The 19,447-nt window shown below is 45.6% G+C and overlaps 1 protein-coding gene across 1 annotated transcript; it reads left to right on the forward strand.

The window, feature by feature from the left end:
- Window positions 1–3,175: 3,175 nt before the first annotated feature.
- COQ3 (coenzyme Q3, methyltransferase) lies at window positions 3,176–9,167 on the forward strand. Its single transcript, XM_068677861.1, has 7 exons — window positions 3,176–3,334; window positions 3,785–3,908; window positions 4,266–4,418; window positions 4,575–4,674; window positions 5,783–6,025; window positions 6,751–6,910; window positions 8,139–9,167. The coding sequence occupies exons 1-7, from the start codon at window positions 3,214–3,216 to the stop codon at window positions 8,333–8,335; spliced, it is 1,098 nt and encodes a 365-aa protein (XP_068533962.1). The 5' UTR covers window positions 3,176–3,213; the 3' UTR covers window positions 8,336–9,167.
- The last annotated feature ends 10,280 nt before the right edge of the window (window positions 9,168–19,447 follow it).

The raw sequence follows: 19,447 nt of genomic DNA on the forward strand, positions 1-19,447 counted from the left end.
GAAGAATGAGCATTAATTCTGGGGAAGATTGGAGACCTATTCCTGAAAGGTCTGGTATGATACCAGTTGTGAAAAAGATAAAAGGCTTAACATCAAAGTAAGATCTCTTTGATGGCTGTATCTTCTAAGAAAAAAATACACCAGTAAAGGCAACTTGCAAAGCATGTCATCTTGAACAGATTAATCCATTTAACTAAAAGTAGAATTCAGCTATGTAGCATTTTTGCCAATGTATTTTCTTTTGTAATTAGACACAGAAGTAAACTGCTTCACTGGAAAAAATACATTTTAACTATACATTTATTAAGCAAGTTAATGGCTGTTGAATACATGCATGTTTATTAAAACAATGTTACAAATAATTAGTTAATTCAGTTACGAATAGCATACATCCCAAACTGAGTACTTTTATAATAGAGTAGAATAAGCTGACCTACCTAATAGCAAAATAAGGCATAAATTTTCAACACACTACTTTTAGTGGCATTTATACAGATATAAATAATGCTATCTTGATCCAATCTCAGTATGCTATTGGCTTTCAGTAAAAGTGAGGATTTCTTGAATAGTATAGGTGGCATAGCAGCTCAAATATCTCAAAAGGACTTTGTTTTTGAGAGAGAGAAGGGAAATAAAACTAATTTTAAGAAAGGCTATTGAGGAATACAGTTTCCAATGTGCATTGAATTTGATTTTCGGTTCAGTTTTTATATTATCTGTCTACCAATTAAAAAAGATTGTATGAAGAGCTTTATATACTCTGCCAACAACTGGACTTCTGTCACTTCCTGTAAATATGGACATTATTTTTTCTGACACGAATGCACTTATATGGGTAGTGACTGTATGCCAATAAAAAGAGCATACGATCTCTGTACTTAACTGTTTCAGAAATTTTACTGAACAGCTTACTCAGCACACCAGTACTTAAAAATACGTTGGTACTATGTCAGCTTCACATACATTAGGCCTTCTCATGTTTTAGTGACTCCCTTATGAGTGTTTTTTTCAAGTGTAAAGGTTAAAATAACATCCAATCGTGATTCCGTACCTTTGAAGTGATTTTAAATTAAAATGTGTAAAATATGTGCTACAAAAATGGGAATGTGTCATTTTGGAAAAGTCTGAATTGTTTTTTTTACTCTATTCTTCTACGTTTTTAAATAAACATTTAAAAGTTATTTTGATACTTGTGCAATGTAGGAGAGCAAGACATACAACTTCCAACTGTCATGCAGTAACTCTAAGGGAGTTCCCTTGACTTTTTTTTTTTATTTATAAATAAGGGATGGTATTGGATCAAGTGAAAAAACTGGTTTCCATGCAAATAATGCTTTGAAGACAAACACAACAAAAAACATTGTCAATAAATACCCAAAGATACCTGTTTTGTAATCTAATAATGCAAACAGGCTCCTGCTGTGGATAGGCCAACAATAGCAAAGTAAAACAATGTAAAGGTTGAGCAGCTACAAACTTCTGAATTATGGCATGATTCTTGGTTTGTGTCTTTGAGGGCCTGCCTATCTTAAGGCAAAAGGAAGCCTGGGCCATGGCTTTTAAATGCTGTTATCTTAAAATTTGCATTTAATAGTGGAATAGGCACCTCTAGTTTAAAACCAGCTTATCCTGTTAAGTAAAATATATTCCAGTGTGCATGTGTTTAATTACTTGTTACTGTTTTTTTCTTTAAATAGAAAATATAAAAAGCAATGGCAACATGTTGGCTCTCTTGTTCTAGATCATGCCTTTGCTCTGCTAAATAAATGAAAAAATATCAATTAATTTGCTTAAGGAATATACATAAGCACAGGCTGGAGGAAGGCTTAGTGTTGTGCTTTAAGGAAGCTTTTTTGCATAAAGGATTTCTTTGTCTGAGCTCCAGCTCTTCAGCAGCTCCCACATGTTACTAATGACACTAAAATCCGCTGCATTGAGAGCAGTGCTGGGTGGAAAGCAGGCAAGTAGAGAAGCTGTACAGATGCACACCGAGCACATTTGCCATGTATTCAGACACAGCAGTGACAAACTTCTCTGGGACTTTTCAGTAGTCTTTATTTAGATTTTTTCTTCTTCAAAACAAAACAACTGACTACCAGATGAAGTGTGATGGCAGATCTGTAAAGGTGCAGATCTCCATCAGCGCGCTGGTGGAACAGGCCCACAGCAGGCACAGAGCCAAATGCATCGCATCGAGGCTGGGAGCACATGGGGATGCCTGCTTGGTGGGCTTACTGCTCCAACCCATAGCTCAATAAAGCGTCGGGAAAGCGTCCTCTCCTTGGTCAAATCTGGCTTGGATCATTGCCACTCAGGAGTGTTAACCTAGCGCCCTACCGCAGCCAGCCAAGGGGAAGAGCTGCCTTGACTTGTCAGCACTGAACTGCTGGAGTTGCTTACGGGGGTTTACGAGTTCAAACCTCTCAACCCAACCCTGCAGCTAAATCAGCATTTTGGTGGTGCTCGAGGAAGGGACTGTCCTCTCATCGCCCCTGTAGCAACTCCTTTGCTCGCTGGAGCAGCCGCCTCTCACAGGGCTGCGACCACACTGACCTCAGCTTCTCCAGAAGCCGATGGGTAGCTGATCACGGTGTCAGCCACCCTCTGCTAGAGGAATGTTTTCTCATCCCAAGACGAGCTCAGATCAGCTCTGCACACAGAGGAAAGGGGGCACTTGTGTGGGTAAAGTCGCTGCCTCCATTCTCCAGGTGCAGCCACGGGCGAGGCTGAGGGGAGAGACCCACTGCCCGCTGTGGCTGACACGGCCGTGCCTCTGGGCAGCCTTGGGTGGGTGCTTGCAGCCATGCTTCTTTAATTTCATAAGGCTTTTTGCGGGAGGACACGGGAAGAAGCAGCTGGAATGGCTTCATTCGTCATTTTGCGTGACTTTGTGAGACAGGGAGCTCCCGCCAGCCCTGCAGCTTCTCCTCGCTGCCATTTCCCTCACACGTCCCCAGGCGCGTCCCATCAACGTGACTTCCCTCCACCTTACCCTAAAATAAAACCCCAGCAGCTTAAAAACGTCCACTAACAACGCTTCAAACACTTTATTAATAACCTCCAGCAGCGGCCCCACACAGGCGGCTTTTAACAAGGGAGGGAAGGGACGGACCGGGCAGGCCGCGGAACGCCGCCGCGCCGCCTCCGTTGCCGCCGGACTCGGGGAGCGGGGCGCGGGGCGGGCCCCGGCGCGGTGCTCGGGCGGCGGCGGCGATGTGGGGCGGCAGCGGGGCCGTGTGGGGCTGCTCCGGGGCCGTGCGGGGCGGCAGCGGCCCCGGCCCGCTCCGAGCCATCGCCCGCGCCCTGCGGGGCCGGCGGGAGGCGGCCGCGGGCGGTGAGCGGCGGAGGGGCCGCGGCGGGAGCCGGGAGCCCCGGGGAGCGCTTGGGGAGTGCGGCCGGGGCTGGGGGCGGCTGTGAGGGGGGTGCGAGGGGGGTGTGAGGGGGGTGTGAGGGCACAGCTGGCGTGTGCTGGCGGGGCAGGCCTGGGGAAGGGCTCGGAGACAGGGCCCGCGGGGGTTTATGTGAGTAATGCCCCTGCACGCCTCCAGCAGCACAGTGAGCACAGCCTGCACAGTTAATATCTCAATAAAACTGTAAAGCAGTCCTCATGACTTCTAGCGAGCCACCGGCTTCCTTTTCCTAATACAATCAGATATTTAAACTGCATAGCGCTGAGTGCCACATGCAGGAGTTCTTAGGGCAGCCCTGGTAAACCAGATCCCTGTGCCTCTGAGCTCTCAGCGCTGCTGTTTCCCATCCCGTCGCCCTTCTTCTGTTCATGCAGGTGACCATGGCGAGCTGTCCTTTCGGACAGGCCCAAGGGCTGCTCCGCAAAGGTATAATCACAAAGCACAGCTGGAGCCCAGTAGCACTCTGCCTGCCCCCCTGACTGAAATAAAAAGCAGCATGTAAGTAGTGCGACTAAAATAATTCCACGTGACTCCTCATCAATAATAATTTAGGTTTACTTTGTGACAGTGTCGCTTGAAGTTAATTCTTAAACATCATAAAGTGTTCTTGTCGAAGCCCATTTTTGTTTTACAAATGACTAATTTAAAAATTACAGGTATGTGGCCATCTGTTTTGGAAGACACATTATACATACAGTGCAGAAGATCTGTTTGCTTTTAATCAAGTATAATGAGTCTCTAAACGACCATGAGTTTTATTTATTTTATTTGTTTTCATTGCCTGAATATGCAGGGTTTGTTTTTCGCATCATATTTCAGGTATTAATTTCATGATACTCAGCTTTCATTATTTAGGCTCACCGCGAAGAGACTTTTCAGCACCTCACACTCATCAGTGGATCCAAAGGAGATGAAAAAATTCCAGCTCCTTGCACATAAGTGGTGGGATGAAGAAGGAGACTATGCAGCCCTTCATTCTATGAATGACCTTAGAGTGCCATTTATTAGGTATGGTTCTGAAGACAGATGTTTTATACGTGCTCTATCTGTGCAACCTCAAAAAAAACACAAAGAATAACAATTAATGATCCTTAAAGTAACTCCATGTTACATCCATTAAACCACCTTGTATGTTTGGCCTTAATCATGTCCTTTTTCTTTCAGAGATACTCTGCTGAACATGAGTAGCAATTATCATCTGGGAAGCCCGCTTTCTGGAATAAAGATTCTGGATGTTGGCTGTGGTGGTGGACTGCTAAGTGAGGTAAGAAACAGGGTGCTCTGTTTCTCTTGTTAAAAAGCATATGAAGTTTTATAATTGTTTAACTATTATGCTGTTTAATGCCTAACCCTCAGAGAAGGAGCTTTCTCTTTCACGGTAGTTTAGTTGCCAAATTTTCTGAAGTATTCTACAAACAGTGTGGACTCCTGAGCAGTCTGCAGAAATTTGGGATTGAGAAGTAACTCAAGTAACTATTTGCAGTGGCTGTATTCTGTCAGTAGACTTTGGGTAGTTTGTAAATTTAGCATGACAGATCTGGCTAAGTTATTCTTGGAACTGCATCAGCATCTGAAATGAAGTGTTACAAAGGCACCTGAATTTCTTTTTTTTTTTTTTCCCTCCCCCTCTAATACATTCTAAGCAAAGTGCTGTGGTCTTTTGACAGTCAGCTCTCTGACAAGACTGGCAAAACTGATCTGCTGTGTGGCCTTCTCAGGCTGAATGACCGGTGAATTTCAGGTTGGAATAACATACATGTGGTCATGTTCTGCAGCCTGTTTCAGTTTCAGAAGAGGTGATGACTGAGGTGTTAACCTATGAGTAAGAAGACACTGGAGAAACTTGAGTGACAGCCAAGCGTGATGCTATCCTAGCAAACATCAGTGTTTAGTTCTCAGCAGTGAGAAAGTACCAGAGATAATCATGCATTAAGTAACCATTAAAAAGATATGAGGATTTACCATTACAGGTGGATGTCAGAGAAAGTAATGACAGTAATTAAATTTGGCATTGTTTTCTCCCCTTTGAATACTGTTGATTCTTCCTCTTTGTCTTTCCAGGATCTGCAGGTAATAGTGGAGGAAATCTTTGAACTCAGAACAGTTTATTCTGAAAAACAACTTAAATGTATATATTCCAGTATATAATTCTGTGTTTGAGAAAATTATTCCCCCCCATGCACTAAATGTGTGTTTCTTCCGCTGTAATAACCATTTAAAACAAAACTGCTGGATCAGCATTCATCATTTATTGTTGTTTGTCTTGTTCCCAGACAGGTGTTCTCTGTGCCGTTTGTGTACGTTGCAGAGTTGCTGACACCTTTAAGTAAATTGTTTTCGTGCAGAGAATAAATTCTACTCTGTATTATTAGCCTCTAGGTAGACTGGGAGCTTCAGTTACCGGAATTGATCCTCTGGAGGACAACATTAGAACAGCAGATCAGCACAAGTCATTTGATCCAGTTCTGGCCAAGAGAATACAGTACAAGTCCAGTTCACTGGATGAGATGGTGGAAGAGTGTATGGAAACGTTTGATGTAATTGTAGCTTCAGAAGTAGTGGAGCATGTGGCTGACCTTGAAACGTTTATCAAGTGTTGCTCCCAGGTGTTAAAGGTAAGAGAGTTCTTGCTTTCATTATTGGGAATATTTATTCTCTTTTATTATCAAGGCTTTAACTTGAAGCTATGTGAAAACACCAACCTCTGCATTCATTCACCCTGAAGTGCTTGAGGTCTGAATCATGCTCTGGAGGTGCCTCCCGTTCTCCTTGATAATGCGAGTACATCTTCCTGATCTTCCCAACTTTGGGAACCTGAAGTGGGAGGAAATTTATTTCCCCAGCCCTGCCTTAAAAAAGTGCTAATGACACTGTCTATGTGTTGAAATGTTGCTTTGCATCAAGACCTTAATAAATCTGAATGCGTCTGATTTCATCTAGGTAAGAGGAAACATGGAAGTGTTAATTTAAAAAAATATAAAATCTTTTTGTAATAGGCATTGTAGAGACCTTACACCTATCTTTTATTCATTTCCTGGGCAATATTATAAGTGACTTTGTTAGGTGTTTTGGGGGCAAGGAAATGGTTTTCAGACCATCCAAAACTTTGGTTATGCTAACCTTTTGAGGACTACCAGGTGATGATCTTAGAAGATTATATTCTGACTTTTTTATTGTATTTGTATGCTTGTAAATAACCTGTCCTGAGATGAAATTAGTTCTTACTCTTGCAGCATATCAACTTGTAGATAGACAAGTAATGTGTTTTAATGCAAGTAAATATGCAGTTCATTTTTTTATTAAATATTATTCTAACTGATCATTTTAATATCTTAATTAGCCTGAAGGTTCTTTATTCATTACTACAATCAATAAAACACAGTTGTCCTATATCCTGGGAATTGTGGTCGCAGAGAAAATAGCAGGCATCGTACCAGAAGGAACGCACGAGTGGGAGAAGTTTGTTCCCCCTGAAGAGCTGCAGCGCCTCCTGGAATCGCGTAAGTACCAGGCCAGGTGATGGGAACACAGAGAGAGACTCAGATGCTCACTGGAGAAATGGCAAGGGGATGAGATAGGTGGGGTGATGGCTACCAACAAAGGAAAAGGCCAAGCAAGGTTTTCCATCCTGTCCTGATGGCAGGATGTGTGCCCTGACGTGCTTCATATCTTCCAGGTCAGGTGTCAGAAAATAACGGTATTGGCACTCGGGAGCTGCACTGCTGCCATTGCTTTGTCTGTTGTCTTCCTGTTAAGAGGAGGTGTTCTTATTTTTGGTTGCTGCTCCATCTTCTTGATTCTTACTATGTTCCTAAAGGATTTCTTTAAGAATGTGAAGATGAAACCTACCACAAATTCATTAGTCAGCTATTGACAAGCTGTACCATGCTGATTTGAACAAATAATTTAATTTCTGTGGTTTGATTGCTTTTAAAATAGACAAAGCACTGAGCTGGAAGAGTTTGCTCATTGCCCTCCTTCTCTGCAGATGTTTTAAAACCCTCTCACCTCATACTTGCTTTAGTTCTCTGTAAAGAACTTGGAGTATGAGTTGTTATTCTTTCAGTAAGGATCATGACTAACACCTGTTCACATGCTGGTGGTTCTTTCCATTCTCTCTTCCGAAGGAGAAGCAGGTGCTGTGGAGCGATTTGTTTTGATAGGGTGTTTGTTTTCTGCCTTGTCTCGTGCATCCCCCTGGGACACAGCACAGTCATGCAGTGAACTGAGCGCTGCTCAGCAGGGAGTGCTAAATCCCTCTGCTTGTGCTGAGTCCGTGATTGTGTTCTTCTGCCTTTCCTGTATTTCCCATTCTAAAGGGAATCTGCAAAACCCTTCCAAAGACTTGCACACATTTTGATTTTGAAGTATACGGTGTTGATCTGAAGGATGTGTCTGCCTACAGAAAATGTTACCGTTCACCACAGCGTGGTGGTGTGAAGCTGGGGTTGCTAGCAGGCTGCTTTGCAGTGGCTCACCATGTAGCGTGATAATGGTGGCCTGGCACAGGGCTCCTGCTGCTGCCACCAACAGCAAGGACCAGCAATCACCAGCACTGCCAGTGGTGATGCTGCTGTCACTGCTTCTGGTGGTATCTGACAAAAACAAGCTTGTGAAGCACTGTCCACAGCTCAGTGGAATAATTTCAGACGCCATTCTAAAGTGCTTTATGTGGCAGCGATTTACAGTATGTGAAGACAGTTGCTGTATGCCTTCTTACTTTTCTAGATGGCTTCTCAGTTCAGGCTGTGAACGGGATGTTGTACAACCCCCTGACGGGGTCGTGGAGCTGGATGGAAAGCACGAGCATTAACTATGCGATGCACGCTGTGAAATCTGGTGCTGGGGGACCGTCAAGCCCAACAGAGTCTCTGTCAGAGATGGAAAGCGAGCAGCGCTCAGCCACAGCTGGCACCAGCGTGTGACCATCTGAGATGCGTGCTGATGGACTGCCCCAGGAACAGAAAAGGTTTTACACAGATGGACATAATAAAGCCTTTTGTGACAACAAGCTTGCTGTTTGCATTAATAATGCTGACGCTATTTTGGCCAAATATTTTCGGGCAGTCTCAGAAAAAAACAAGCGCCCATTATCTCAGGAATCATTTAAGATTGAAGTGAGCAAAGCTTTTGAAGAATAAATATTTTTATGAGAGAGTAGTTTCAAATTAATCCGTCAAGAGCTTCCCTCCAAGCTATTATGTGTGATGGTGTTTGTGTGTGATCTGAGGAAAACCCAGGTCTCCAGAGAATGACAGCTTAAGTGTAGAGTGAGTTTGAAAACAGTGTTTGAGAACTGAAATGCTTTACATGTATCCGTTACACAACTGAGTCAGTTAAAATACACAAAACACTTCAGAAAACACCACTTGTTTCCATATTGTGCTTCCTCCCTGAGAGGGAAAAGATAAAGAGAGCAGCAAACCTTTTCTGCTGGGTCGTGCTATTTCTACAGTTGATGTGAGCTGACTGACTGCAGTGGAAGAAGAATTTCCTTGCCCAGAATGCCTCTATCTCAGAAGTCTTACCATGGTAAAGGTACTTCAAGGTACTTCGTCTGCCTGTTGTTCCAACCTTCTTCTACCTGAATAAAAGGAGCAACCAGAGCTTTATGCTTGAAAAATGACACGTTAGCAGTCTATCCTAGAATTGCAATGCCACACCTAGTCTGATGTTAAGTCCTGGTGCCAGGGTAAGGAAAAGTGTTCATCTGCTCTGAAATAGGACTTTCTAAATAAAATGTGTTATGTGTGTTTATGGTTGTATCTCTTTCCTTCTCTTTCTTTCAGCTGTGTCGGTAGAGAGGTGGGCTGGCCATACTAACTTGCAGTTTGCAGGGGTGACAACTAAGCTTTTTTTTCTGCTACTTGGGCATTTCTACTGTGGTTTGCATTATTGCTGTTTTACTGCATAGTACCTTGAAATCCACATTTCATGATGGATCTGATGATGTACATAAGAATGTAGTTAACTGGTAATGTAAGTAATAGCATTCATAGATACTAATACTGAAAAGGATTCTCTAGCGTGAATGTTTCTATGACAGTAAATGCTGCTTTGTATTAACTGGGCAATAGTTTGGCTTTTGGTAAGAAAAATTCCCAAGTTTGGTGATGGAGAAGGCACTGTAGATGAGGAAATTGTTCCGAAAGTTCATCAGTTGAAATGGTTTAAACTTGGATTCCAGACAGTGATGTCCTAACATTTTTTTTTTTGTAAATGCAATTGGTGTAGTTTTGAGTCAAGTCATCCTTTAATCTCAGTCTATTTACTCAAGAGAAAATTATCTCTACAGCTACTACTGCCACAGTGTAAGTTTCTGAGTTTGTATAAAATTTTATACAAAGAACCTGAATCCATTCCAGTTCTTGCTCTTCCTTTTTGCAGCATGACAGCGAAGATGGATGCAGTGTGTGAGCTGTTTGCAGTAGTAACTCCCTCATTCTGCTCTGCCTGACCTTGTTCTTTCGCATGGGAGCCTCCACTCCCTTGGTCACCTGTGCAAAGAAGGGCATAGTGTTTGGGAGACAAGCGACACTGGGAAAAATGTGAAGCCACAGCAGATAACTAGCAGGCTTTGTTCCTAACCCTGTGTTTAAGCATTTTAAACTCTGTAGTTTGAGCTATTTACCTGTTTGCTTTGAGACCAATTAGGAAAATATGATTAAAGTAATTAAAACTGGGATAGAACAGCTGATTCTAGCTTGCTTTAAAAGTCTTAAATCCAAGTATTTACATAAGTAGCTGTTATCCTGGCTTTCTAGTCCTTGCTTGTTGCATACTTGTATTTATTGTTAAGCTGTGAGCTGCCTGGGGAAGGAACTGGTTTTGTTTGTTTTGACTGTATTTCTATGGCATCTAGCACAAAAACCCCTTGATGCTGCTTGGGTTCTCTGCCCAGCCTCACAGAAGAGCTCGTGTACCTAATTAACAATGGCTGGCATTTAAACAACAGGCACATGGGCCTGATTGCCTAGGGTTCCTCCTGTTGATGGAAACCTTAGCACGGGCTCATCTGCTGCTGCTACCTGTGTGTAGGAGCCCTGTCAACATAGGAGAGCTCAGTGGGTAGGGTGGGCTGCTTGAACGGGTCCCTGTACCCATGGCACCTCTCCAGATGTCCACATGTGTCCCATCCTTGTGGTGGTTTCACCCTGAGGGGCAGCTCAGGTCCAACATACCCCTCTCTCATCCCACCTCAGAAGATCAGGGGGAGAAAACATGATGAAAAAAGGCTTGTGGGTTGGGATAAGGACAGGGAGCTCACTCAACGATTACCATCACAGACAAAACAGACTCAGCATATGGGAGATTAATGTAGTTTACTACCTATCACTAGCAGACTACAACAGTACGAAAACAAAAGCAAACTAAATACACCTTCCTCCCATCCACCCTCTACCGTGTCCTCTCCCTGAGTGGTGTGGGGGAACAGGAAATGGGGGCTGCAGCCAGTCCCTAACGCTTCATCTCTGCCGCTCCTTCAGGGTCACTCTCTGCCCCTGCTCCATATGGGGTCCCTCCCAGGGGATGCTGTCTTTCCTGAACTGCTCCGACACGGCTCTGTACCACGGGGTCCATCCTCTAGGAGCAAACTGCTCCAGCGCGGGTCCCCCACAGGTGGCAGCTCCCCCCAGACCCCCTGCTCCTGCGTGGGCTCCTCTCCACGGGCTGCAGCTCCGGCCCGGGGCCTGCTCCTGCGGGGGCTCTCCATGGGCCGCAGCCTCCTCCAGGCCACATCCATCTGCTCCACCAGGGGCTCCTCCACCCATGGGGGGGGCTGCAGTGTGGAGATCAGCTCCATGTGGGACCCATGGGCTGCAGGGGGACAGCCTGCTCCACCAGGGGCCTCTCAATAGGCTGCTGCGTGCCTGGAGCACCTCCTGACCTCCTGCAGCACTGGCCCTGGTCTCTGCAGGGCTGGTTCTCACTCTTCTCTCCCAGCTGCTGTTGCACAGCAGTTTTTTTTCCTTTTCTTAAATCTTAGCCCCCAGAGGCTCAACCAGCCTCACTCCTCGGCTCAGCTCTGGCCAGCAGCGGGTCCCTTTTGGACTTGGCTGGAGCTGGCTCTGCTCTGACATGGGGCAGCTGCTGGGCTCTGCTCACAGCGGCCACCCCTGCAGCCCACCACTACCAAAGCCTTGCCACGTAAACCAAATACAATCCTCAGTCCTGAATTCTTCTCTCCTGATGGAAAATCCTAACTATATTTTGCCTATATTTTATCCTTCTGGTTAAAGCAACCTATTTGTAAGAGAGAAAGTAAATGACTGCACTAGAGATAACTCTAATATGATATCAAATACTGCAAAAATATCTTATTCTTTTATTTTTTTTTTTCAAAAAAAGATCCTTGATTAAAAAAAAATAAATCCTTGATTTATTCATAATTTTTCATCCTGGCACAATATAATTAGGTTCAGTACTATGCACTGAACATGTGCTAGCTATTCATGCTGCTTACACTTTTTTTTCTTTTTTTTTTTTTTTTTTTTGTTATTTGTGATTGGAAACATTTAATGCTTCTCTTAGCCTAGTTGCTGTGGAAATTTAATATGTGCTACTGAAGTGGACAGAAATTAAGTCAAATAAATTTGCAAATCTTTGGCTTTCCTTTTGCAAGTTTTTCATGAGTATGGAGCCATAGCCTGGAAGCTAACAAGAATAGCAGCAGTAGGGGATAAAAAAAAATAAAAAATAAAATAAAATAAAAGTAAAAGCCATATAGCACCAGGTAGACACCTGGGACTAGGTGTAAAAGGTGAGACAGAGCAAACTGTTCTGGCTTGTGTCAGCTGCTCTCAGCCCACACAGTACCACCTCATCACTGCGTCTGATGCTCGTCCAAGTTGTCTGTGCACTGATTTTTTTTGTTGTTTGTCCTCTTTTTGGGGGGTCAGTGGTGGTTCTGCTGTTCATTGAGCTGAATATTCCCACTGTCAAGGACCAGCACCAGCTGGGGCAGTGGGAGCATGTGGCCAGGGCTGTGGCACAACGGCCCTTTGAGTGGCAGTAAGCTTTTAGCAAGCTCAGTTTCCCTTGTGGAAGTGTGCTTTCAGATAATAATTGCAACATTAATTGCCCTCCAGCCTAATCTGAGTCATATGAGATCCTTGAAGAGATTTGCATTTAATTTCCTTTTTAAATAAAACCAGAACCTGAAGTTTGCATGATGCTTTATTACACTCTCTCATTGCCCATTGTTCCCTTGTGGCCAAGTGACTTTTCCCAGTCATTTTAACAGAACTTTAAAATGTCTTTACATGTGTTTTCACAAGCACCCTGTGTCTGTTCCCTAGGGAATGGAAAAGAAGAGGGAGAAAGTAGTTGGAACAGAAAAGCGTAGTGGCTGTGAGTAGAAATAAGAATAGAGACTATCTTGTAGAATATTTTTCGGAGAACGGCTTCTGAAGTTCTTTCATTATGCTGAAATCTCAGCTTTAATTAAAAGAGAGAGAAAAAAAGCGCTTTTTCCACATACTTCCAAGAAATACTTGAAAGGAAGAATCGCATACAGTCTAGAGGTTCAAAAGCCAACAGGCCCAGCTTCTATAATTAACCGGTCTGATGAAGCAGGCTGGAGAAAAAGACAGGCAGAAGGAATAGGAGCCACCCTGTGAGTGTTGGTAATGTAGCTGTGGTGCTTTGAGACGAATCCAGGAGCATCTGGACTGCAGGACAGCACTGAAGAGCCGAAGCCATAGTGGGAAGAACAGTGACTGCTGGAAGAGGAATATAGTTCAGATAGGCAACTGCAACGTGAAACAACAGTACGTGGGGCAGTCAGCTTCAGCTGTGCTTGCAAGATGAACTGTGGATGATTGGGAGAGTGCCTCTTTGGCAGGTTACCGAACATGTCCCGTATTCACAGCTATTTGTGAAAGGAAAAGTGGGTTCCTCTAGCTTCAGACTGAATATTGGTCACTTGTTGCTGCCAGTTCCCTCACTCATGGGAAGACCACCGAGAGGCAGAGCCTGCCGCCCCCACCTTCCCATGTCTCGCTGTTTCCCTCCAGCAGATCCCACAAGTGCCCAGCTCAGAGTAAGCAGGCACGGTGTGCCCATTTCACAGGCAGGCAAGCTGAGGCCCAGAGCTGTGGGTGGCTGTGGGCACCTTGCTGGAGCTGGCAGCAGAGCAGTGCCCAGGCTCACGGCTTTCAGTGCAGGGCTCGCTGTGCCAAACAGCACAGCAAGGGAACAGCAACATTTAGTTTGCAATTATCCTTCAGCATCTCTAAAGCAGTCTTTGTGGTTTGTTGCCTTCTGAGCTGTCTCAGAATAACTTTCTGTTTTTCCAACCTGCTGTGACTTTTATTGCACTGTCTCCTGCTTCACGATGGGATAAGTGACCAAAAAATCGTTCCCATTATGTGATGCATGTCTTGCTGTCATAACCACATATCTTTTCCTAGCTCCCCTCCAGTGGAAGGTAAGACATTGCTTTACAACCCTTTCAAAAGCAATTAATTCTGCTTGGACTGAAGACTTACATAAATTTGAATACAAATAACATTATTTTCAGATGATGTTTTCAACCTGTATTTCCCCTGTTTCCCCCAGGCTGTAGGATTAAACTCTAATCATTTAATATTAGTAGACCTTTGTATTGACACAATCAGGCCAAATTTGCTTGAAGCAATATGATGTCATGTTTTAACCTAGCCCGAAGGGCTGGGGCATCATCCAGGATGTAAAATCACCTGACCTGTCTTGGCGTACCCGTGCATTAACTGCACCGCCACCTCTGCTGATGACATCAGCGCATTAGGAATTCAGGATATACACTTTAATCTGCATTTTATCGTGCTTTTATTCCCACACGGAGTCACTCCAGTGATGTAATCAATACTCTCTTTTTCTAAAAAATCAGTTGTTTTTTTTTTCCACTTAAAAGGATTGTGGAGACCATTAGCGTTCCATTAATAAATTTGAAACCTCTCTTTTGTCCTCATGGGTTGGGCGAACTGAAAAAAAAAAAAAAAGAGAGATTAAAACACTAATATTGCCTTGAAATAAAGTAATTATGTTATGAAAACTTATAATAACAGAAGATACAGAAGAAGATTTGATGCGTTTATTGTCCTGGATTAGAATAAGCAGATGTTTATGTCTTTAGACATAAACATGACAGTAAACAATAAAATAAAAATGAGACTTGAAAAGACTTTATTCACACCACATACATAACTGTGAAAGAGTGAGTAATGAATGACAGAATGCTGGATTTCAGTCCATTCTTTTTATTCATTATCAGCACTAATGAACATATGAGAAACTTCCACAGGGGCACGTCTGCCAGGAGACTGACCCCAAATACCCTGTGGAAAGGGCAGCTCTGGCACTGGAGCCTGGGGCTTACCACGCAGCTTTGCCTTCCCTCTGTTGGACGGTGCCTTGCCACTCTTGGCCCACCCCCAAATCCAAAAGGGGATCCCCCAGTGATGCTAAAAACCAACAAACCCCAAAATTGTTCTTTCTGAACAAAGCCATGGCATATTACCTCAGAACACCAGAGAAAGGCACCCATGTTGACCAGCTCCCTCCCCCAGAACAGCATTTCTCTGTACACCCCCGCGAGCAGACATCCTGCCAGAGCTTCCTGCAGAAGGTGTCTTTTAAGGAGAAATGCACATCGAGGATGAGATCCAGCTCACCCAGTGACGGCTGCTGCCAAAGTGCTCTGGAGACAGCTTGCTTTTTGCTTCTGTGGAGGAAGGATGAGACGCCAGGTGAACCTGGGTGCCAATGTGTCTGGAGCCGCAGTCAGGTGAGGTGGTCTCCCAGGAAGGGGCAAGGCAGGGAGGGAGCTACGTGGGCTGAAGGACCTCACGGTGGGTACAGGAAGGCATTTCAAACGTCTGTCTAGGCAGGACAGCACTCCTGTGCAGGCTGTGCAGCACCTCTCTTATTGCATCTTACCTGTTGGTAAGGGGAAAGCTTCTGGCTGCAGTGCTGTTTGGTGAGCACCTATTTCCAGAACCAAATTCACAAACCACAGCCCTGCTGTCTGCTCTGGTGCCCATCAGTTCACTCCCAGGGTTTGCAGACAGTAGGTCAGTGGCTCTGCTGCTGTCTCTTCCATCTGTCTTTGTTTCCAGAGCTCCTGGGACACGTAAGAATAGCCTTGGCCTCGGGGACGCAGCCTCTGAAATGGGCTCTCTTCCTCCCTTTGCCATCTCTGCTCATTCTCTGCCTGCCAGCATCTGGGAGCTGGTTTGCAGACAAATGTGCTGCGCTGAAATGACCAGATGACAAAATGACCTGGTCATTTCAGATGCTCTGATCAGATGTGCTGGTCACAGCTCCTGTCACCTTGTCCTGGACTGGCAGGGTGTGTGTTCACTATGGGTACGTCGCTCTGCTCTGCAGGGTGTGCAGCAGCTAGCACTTATGGCAGTGAGCTGCCAGCCTGAGCATTTCCATCTGCAGAAAGCAGGAGGTTTCATGAACAAACTTTTTTTTTTTCTTTTTTTTTTTCCTTTTTTTTTTTTTTTTTCTGAAGCAAGGAACACTGAGTTATTTTCATCATCTGGGGCAGTCCCATGGTGTGAGTCACCTCCAAAAGTGGCTTCGTTTATCAGGAGGTGTGAGGGAAACTCTGGGACTTACATATAGGCATAGCAGAGAAGAAGTAGTTCAGATTCTGGATGCTTTGCCTCTTCTCTGTATCTGTAGGCTTGTATTTAATTAAAGTTATCATTAACCCCTTTGTTACATCCAAACTGAAATGCAGCATGAACACTTTGCAGCTATACCTTGCCTATTTTTATCTGAATAATCAAAGAGATGTGTATATGAAACTCAAACTGCCCAGTGATCATTAATATTACAACAAAACAAATCCTGGCAGCAACCAGCAGCTGTTTCAGAAGGAACTCAGAGAGCCTGCCGGCTATGACGAGCCCCTTTTCACCCTCTCTTAAACTCAGCCCTCACCACAAAACCCGATCAGATGTCTTCTGCAGGCAAGGGCTTGGTAAACAGGCAGTTTCAAGCAGAACAAAAGCATCTCCATATCACTTGAGCCTTCCCAGAGGATGCTCAAATTGGAGGGCCCTACCTGAGCAGCAGTGACACCACTTTGGCTGGGGACACCAGGTTACCCCACATCAGCACCCTGCGGGTGCCCTTTGGGCAGAGCATCCCTGGGCAGCATTTGCAGGAGAATCTCCTCCAAGCGCCCCAAGAGCAGAATGATTGCTTAACACCACGTAGCCTTGGGAATAAGCAGAAAACAATCTGTACAAGTTAATGGAGCTGTTAAAAGCTCCACTTTGCCCAAGCTCTGGCTACTGGGAAGAAAGAGAGGGTAGGAGCCATGGGCATTAATGATGTGGGAGATGAGCAGCAAATGGGTGGCCCTGCTTGTCACAGCTCTGGGGGAGATGTGGCAAGAGAAGCTCTGCTCTCCAAAACTGACCAGCAGCATTACAGGACAGCAAACCTGAGCGTGAGGCATTCCACGATACTTGATTTTAAGAAGTTTGGTGAGGTCCCAGGCACCAGACGCACCAGGGCAGCTGCTGGGGACGTGACTCTGCAGAGAGCCTGGCTCAGACCATGGGTTGGATGCCTGCTGCGGCTCCACGGGCAGCTTGCTGTACCCACCGTGGATGGGTTTTAAGAGGTACAGAGAACCCAGAGGCACCACAGGAAAACAACAACAACAACAACAACAAAAACACAGTAATGTAATGAAGAACAACAAATTTTCACCAGTACACAGCATGAGGTAATGCCTTTACTAGTGCCATCCCTGCCCTCAAGTGAAACAGCAGACTTCAGGATACTGGTGGAGAAAAAAAATTGTCTTGCCGTGTAACAAAGTAGGCTTAGATTTACATTAACTGGAAAAATCTGCTTGCTTTATTCTATTAATCTCTCTTTCTTTAGAACAGACTGCTGATAAATGGACATGTTTGCATATTAGATCTTGCTCTGCCCTGCGTGATGTATCACTGCTCAGGGCTGCGCTGCTGTCGGTATGGGTTTGCAGCCATACAGACACGTGGGTGCACCACTAGTTCTGATTTTTCTCACTCCAAAACCTGAGATAATCACAGAATTGACATGGTGGTTACATGGACACCATAGAAACATCAGCAAAGGCAGGAGTTGGAGTATGCACACAAAGCACTGACCTTCTGAGCATGAACTGCACTGCTTCCTTCAAAGCACCAGGACTCCTTACCTTGTCCAGGGCAGCACCGAGGGGTGAAGGGCTTAATGCCTCCTTCCCACTCTCCTCTCCCTCACAGCTCATTGCCACTTGTGCTGACACTGATCCAAAACATGGATTTTAGGAGAGCTCAATTGCCTCTGAAAGTGCAGCAGCTGCCATGTAGATGCCCAAGGCCTTTTCCTGCCCTCCCAGAAGCTCAGATCCCATCTGTAATTGGATCGCTCTTATCTGCACCACAGCAAGCAGTTCCCTTGCAGCAGCAAAAGCTGAGACTGGCTACCAACCTGCAAGAGTCCAGATTTATTGGGCTATCTGCCACTTGAAACAAATCCTCAGCCTGAGATTTGCAGGTGCTGTAGTAGAGAAAAGAGCTTTCCTTCCTTGTCTCTTCTCTGTCCTAACAAAACTCATGCTGCCAATGATCGACTGTGGCATGAAACTGCTCCTGCTCTCACTTCCCACTCGTACTTTGATATTTGTGCATCATCTGTAGCATGGGGCGGCCCCAGAGCTGTGAAGAAGGTGCTCTGCCATCAGCTTGCTAAGGATGAAGACCAAGAAGCACAGAGAGGTTTTGAAAGAGCACCTGGTGTGTGGAGCGAGATTTGCCAGGTCCCTGGGACCTCTCTGCTCCTGTTAATTGCTGAGTGGGGTGTCAGCATGGGCAGGCACTCTGTGTCAGACATGGGGCTCTGTGGCCTCTGGCTGCTGAACTCCAGTACGCAACCCAAAAATGGGAAATAAAAGGAAAAGCTGCGAGGAGCTACTGCAGGGAAGTGTCCTGAGCACAGCATCCCTCCTGGTGCATGACGGCAGATCTCGCTCCCACTGATGTTGTTCAACAGAGGAAAATGGAAAACCATCCACCGCTGTCACCTGGAGAAGGCATCACACCTGAACCCCACGGCTTACTGCATGGCCATGCTGTCAGCTCAGGGCTCTTCTCTTCCTTGTCTGCTTTTCTGACCTGCCTCATATCCCGAGGCAAAGCCCTGGTCACGGACCCACTCCGTGCCCTGCTGGGCAGTGCGGGTTCTTCTATTTGTGCAATGAATCTGACCACTTTTGTTGCCCCAGTGATGGGATAAAATATCTCACTTGTGGAAGGTTTTTGGAGCAGCTTTGTATGCAGCATGGCATTTCATGAAGGGCTAAGTACTTGGTCAGTGACAGTAACCCAAAGAAGGGCACCTGAGGGCTGGTGTGATGCACAGGGCCATGGATCTTCCGTGGAAGATGAAGCCAAGTCCTGCCTGTGGTGTCTTGTGGCCCTGGAGCCCCAGAGCAGCAACAGTGAGGCCGGAGGTGAGGAGCAGCCCTCAACTTGTGTGCTAGTAAAACCGTGATGAGGTATTTGTTTTAGAATTGTTTTGCTGCTCTTGTTCTATACCTTTCTACATTTAGAGGGGAGATTTAGATTAGAGGTTTGGAGGAAATTTTTCACTCAGAGCATGGTGAGGCACTGGAACAGGTTGCCTGTGGATGCCCCATCCCTGGAGGTGCTGAAGGCCAGGCTGGATGGGGCTTTGGGCAGCCTGGTGTGGTGGGAGGTGTCCCTGCCCATGGCAGGGGGTGGGACTGGGTGGTGTTTGAGGTCCCTTCCAACCCAGGCCATTTTATGATTGCATGGTTTGGATGTGTTCCCCTCAGTCACCTCACCGGGCACCAGAATAACAGAAAAACACGGGCACTGGGCTTTGACGGCAGCCGCCTCCTCCCTCAAACACGGCTGTGACACACCGGGGCGAGGCGGCAGCCCCTGGGGACACGGCGGCGACGTCCCCCACCCCCCGGCCCCACAATTTGGGCGAGGCTCGCCCAGCCCAGCGGCAGGCGGGCGCGGGTGCCCTCAGCA

This window comes from Anas acuta, chromosome 3 (genome assembly GCF_963932015.1).
Source record: "Anas acuta chromosome 3, bAnaAcu1.1, whole genome shotgun sequence".
In the NCBI taxonomy this organism is placed as follows: domain Eukaryota; kingdom Metazoa; phylum Chordata; class Aves; order Anseriformes; family Anatidae; genus Anas; species Anas acuta.

Bases quoted from the DNA above. Each gene is read 5' to 3' on its own strand.
- COQ3 (XM_068677861.1), top strand. From the start codon at position 3,214: ATGTGGGGCGGCAGCGGGGCCGTGTGGGGCTGCTCCGGGGCCGTGCGG. The intron at 4,419-4,574 runs GTATGGTTCTGA...TTTTTCTTTCAG, and splicing joins CTTAGAGTGCCATTTATTAG to AGATACTCTGCTGAACATGA. The intron at 6,026-6,750 runs GTAAGAGAGTTC...TATCTTAATTAG, and splicing joins GTTGCTCCCAGGTGTTAAAG to CCTGAAGGTTCTTTATTCAT.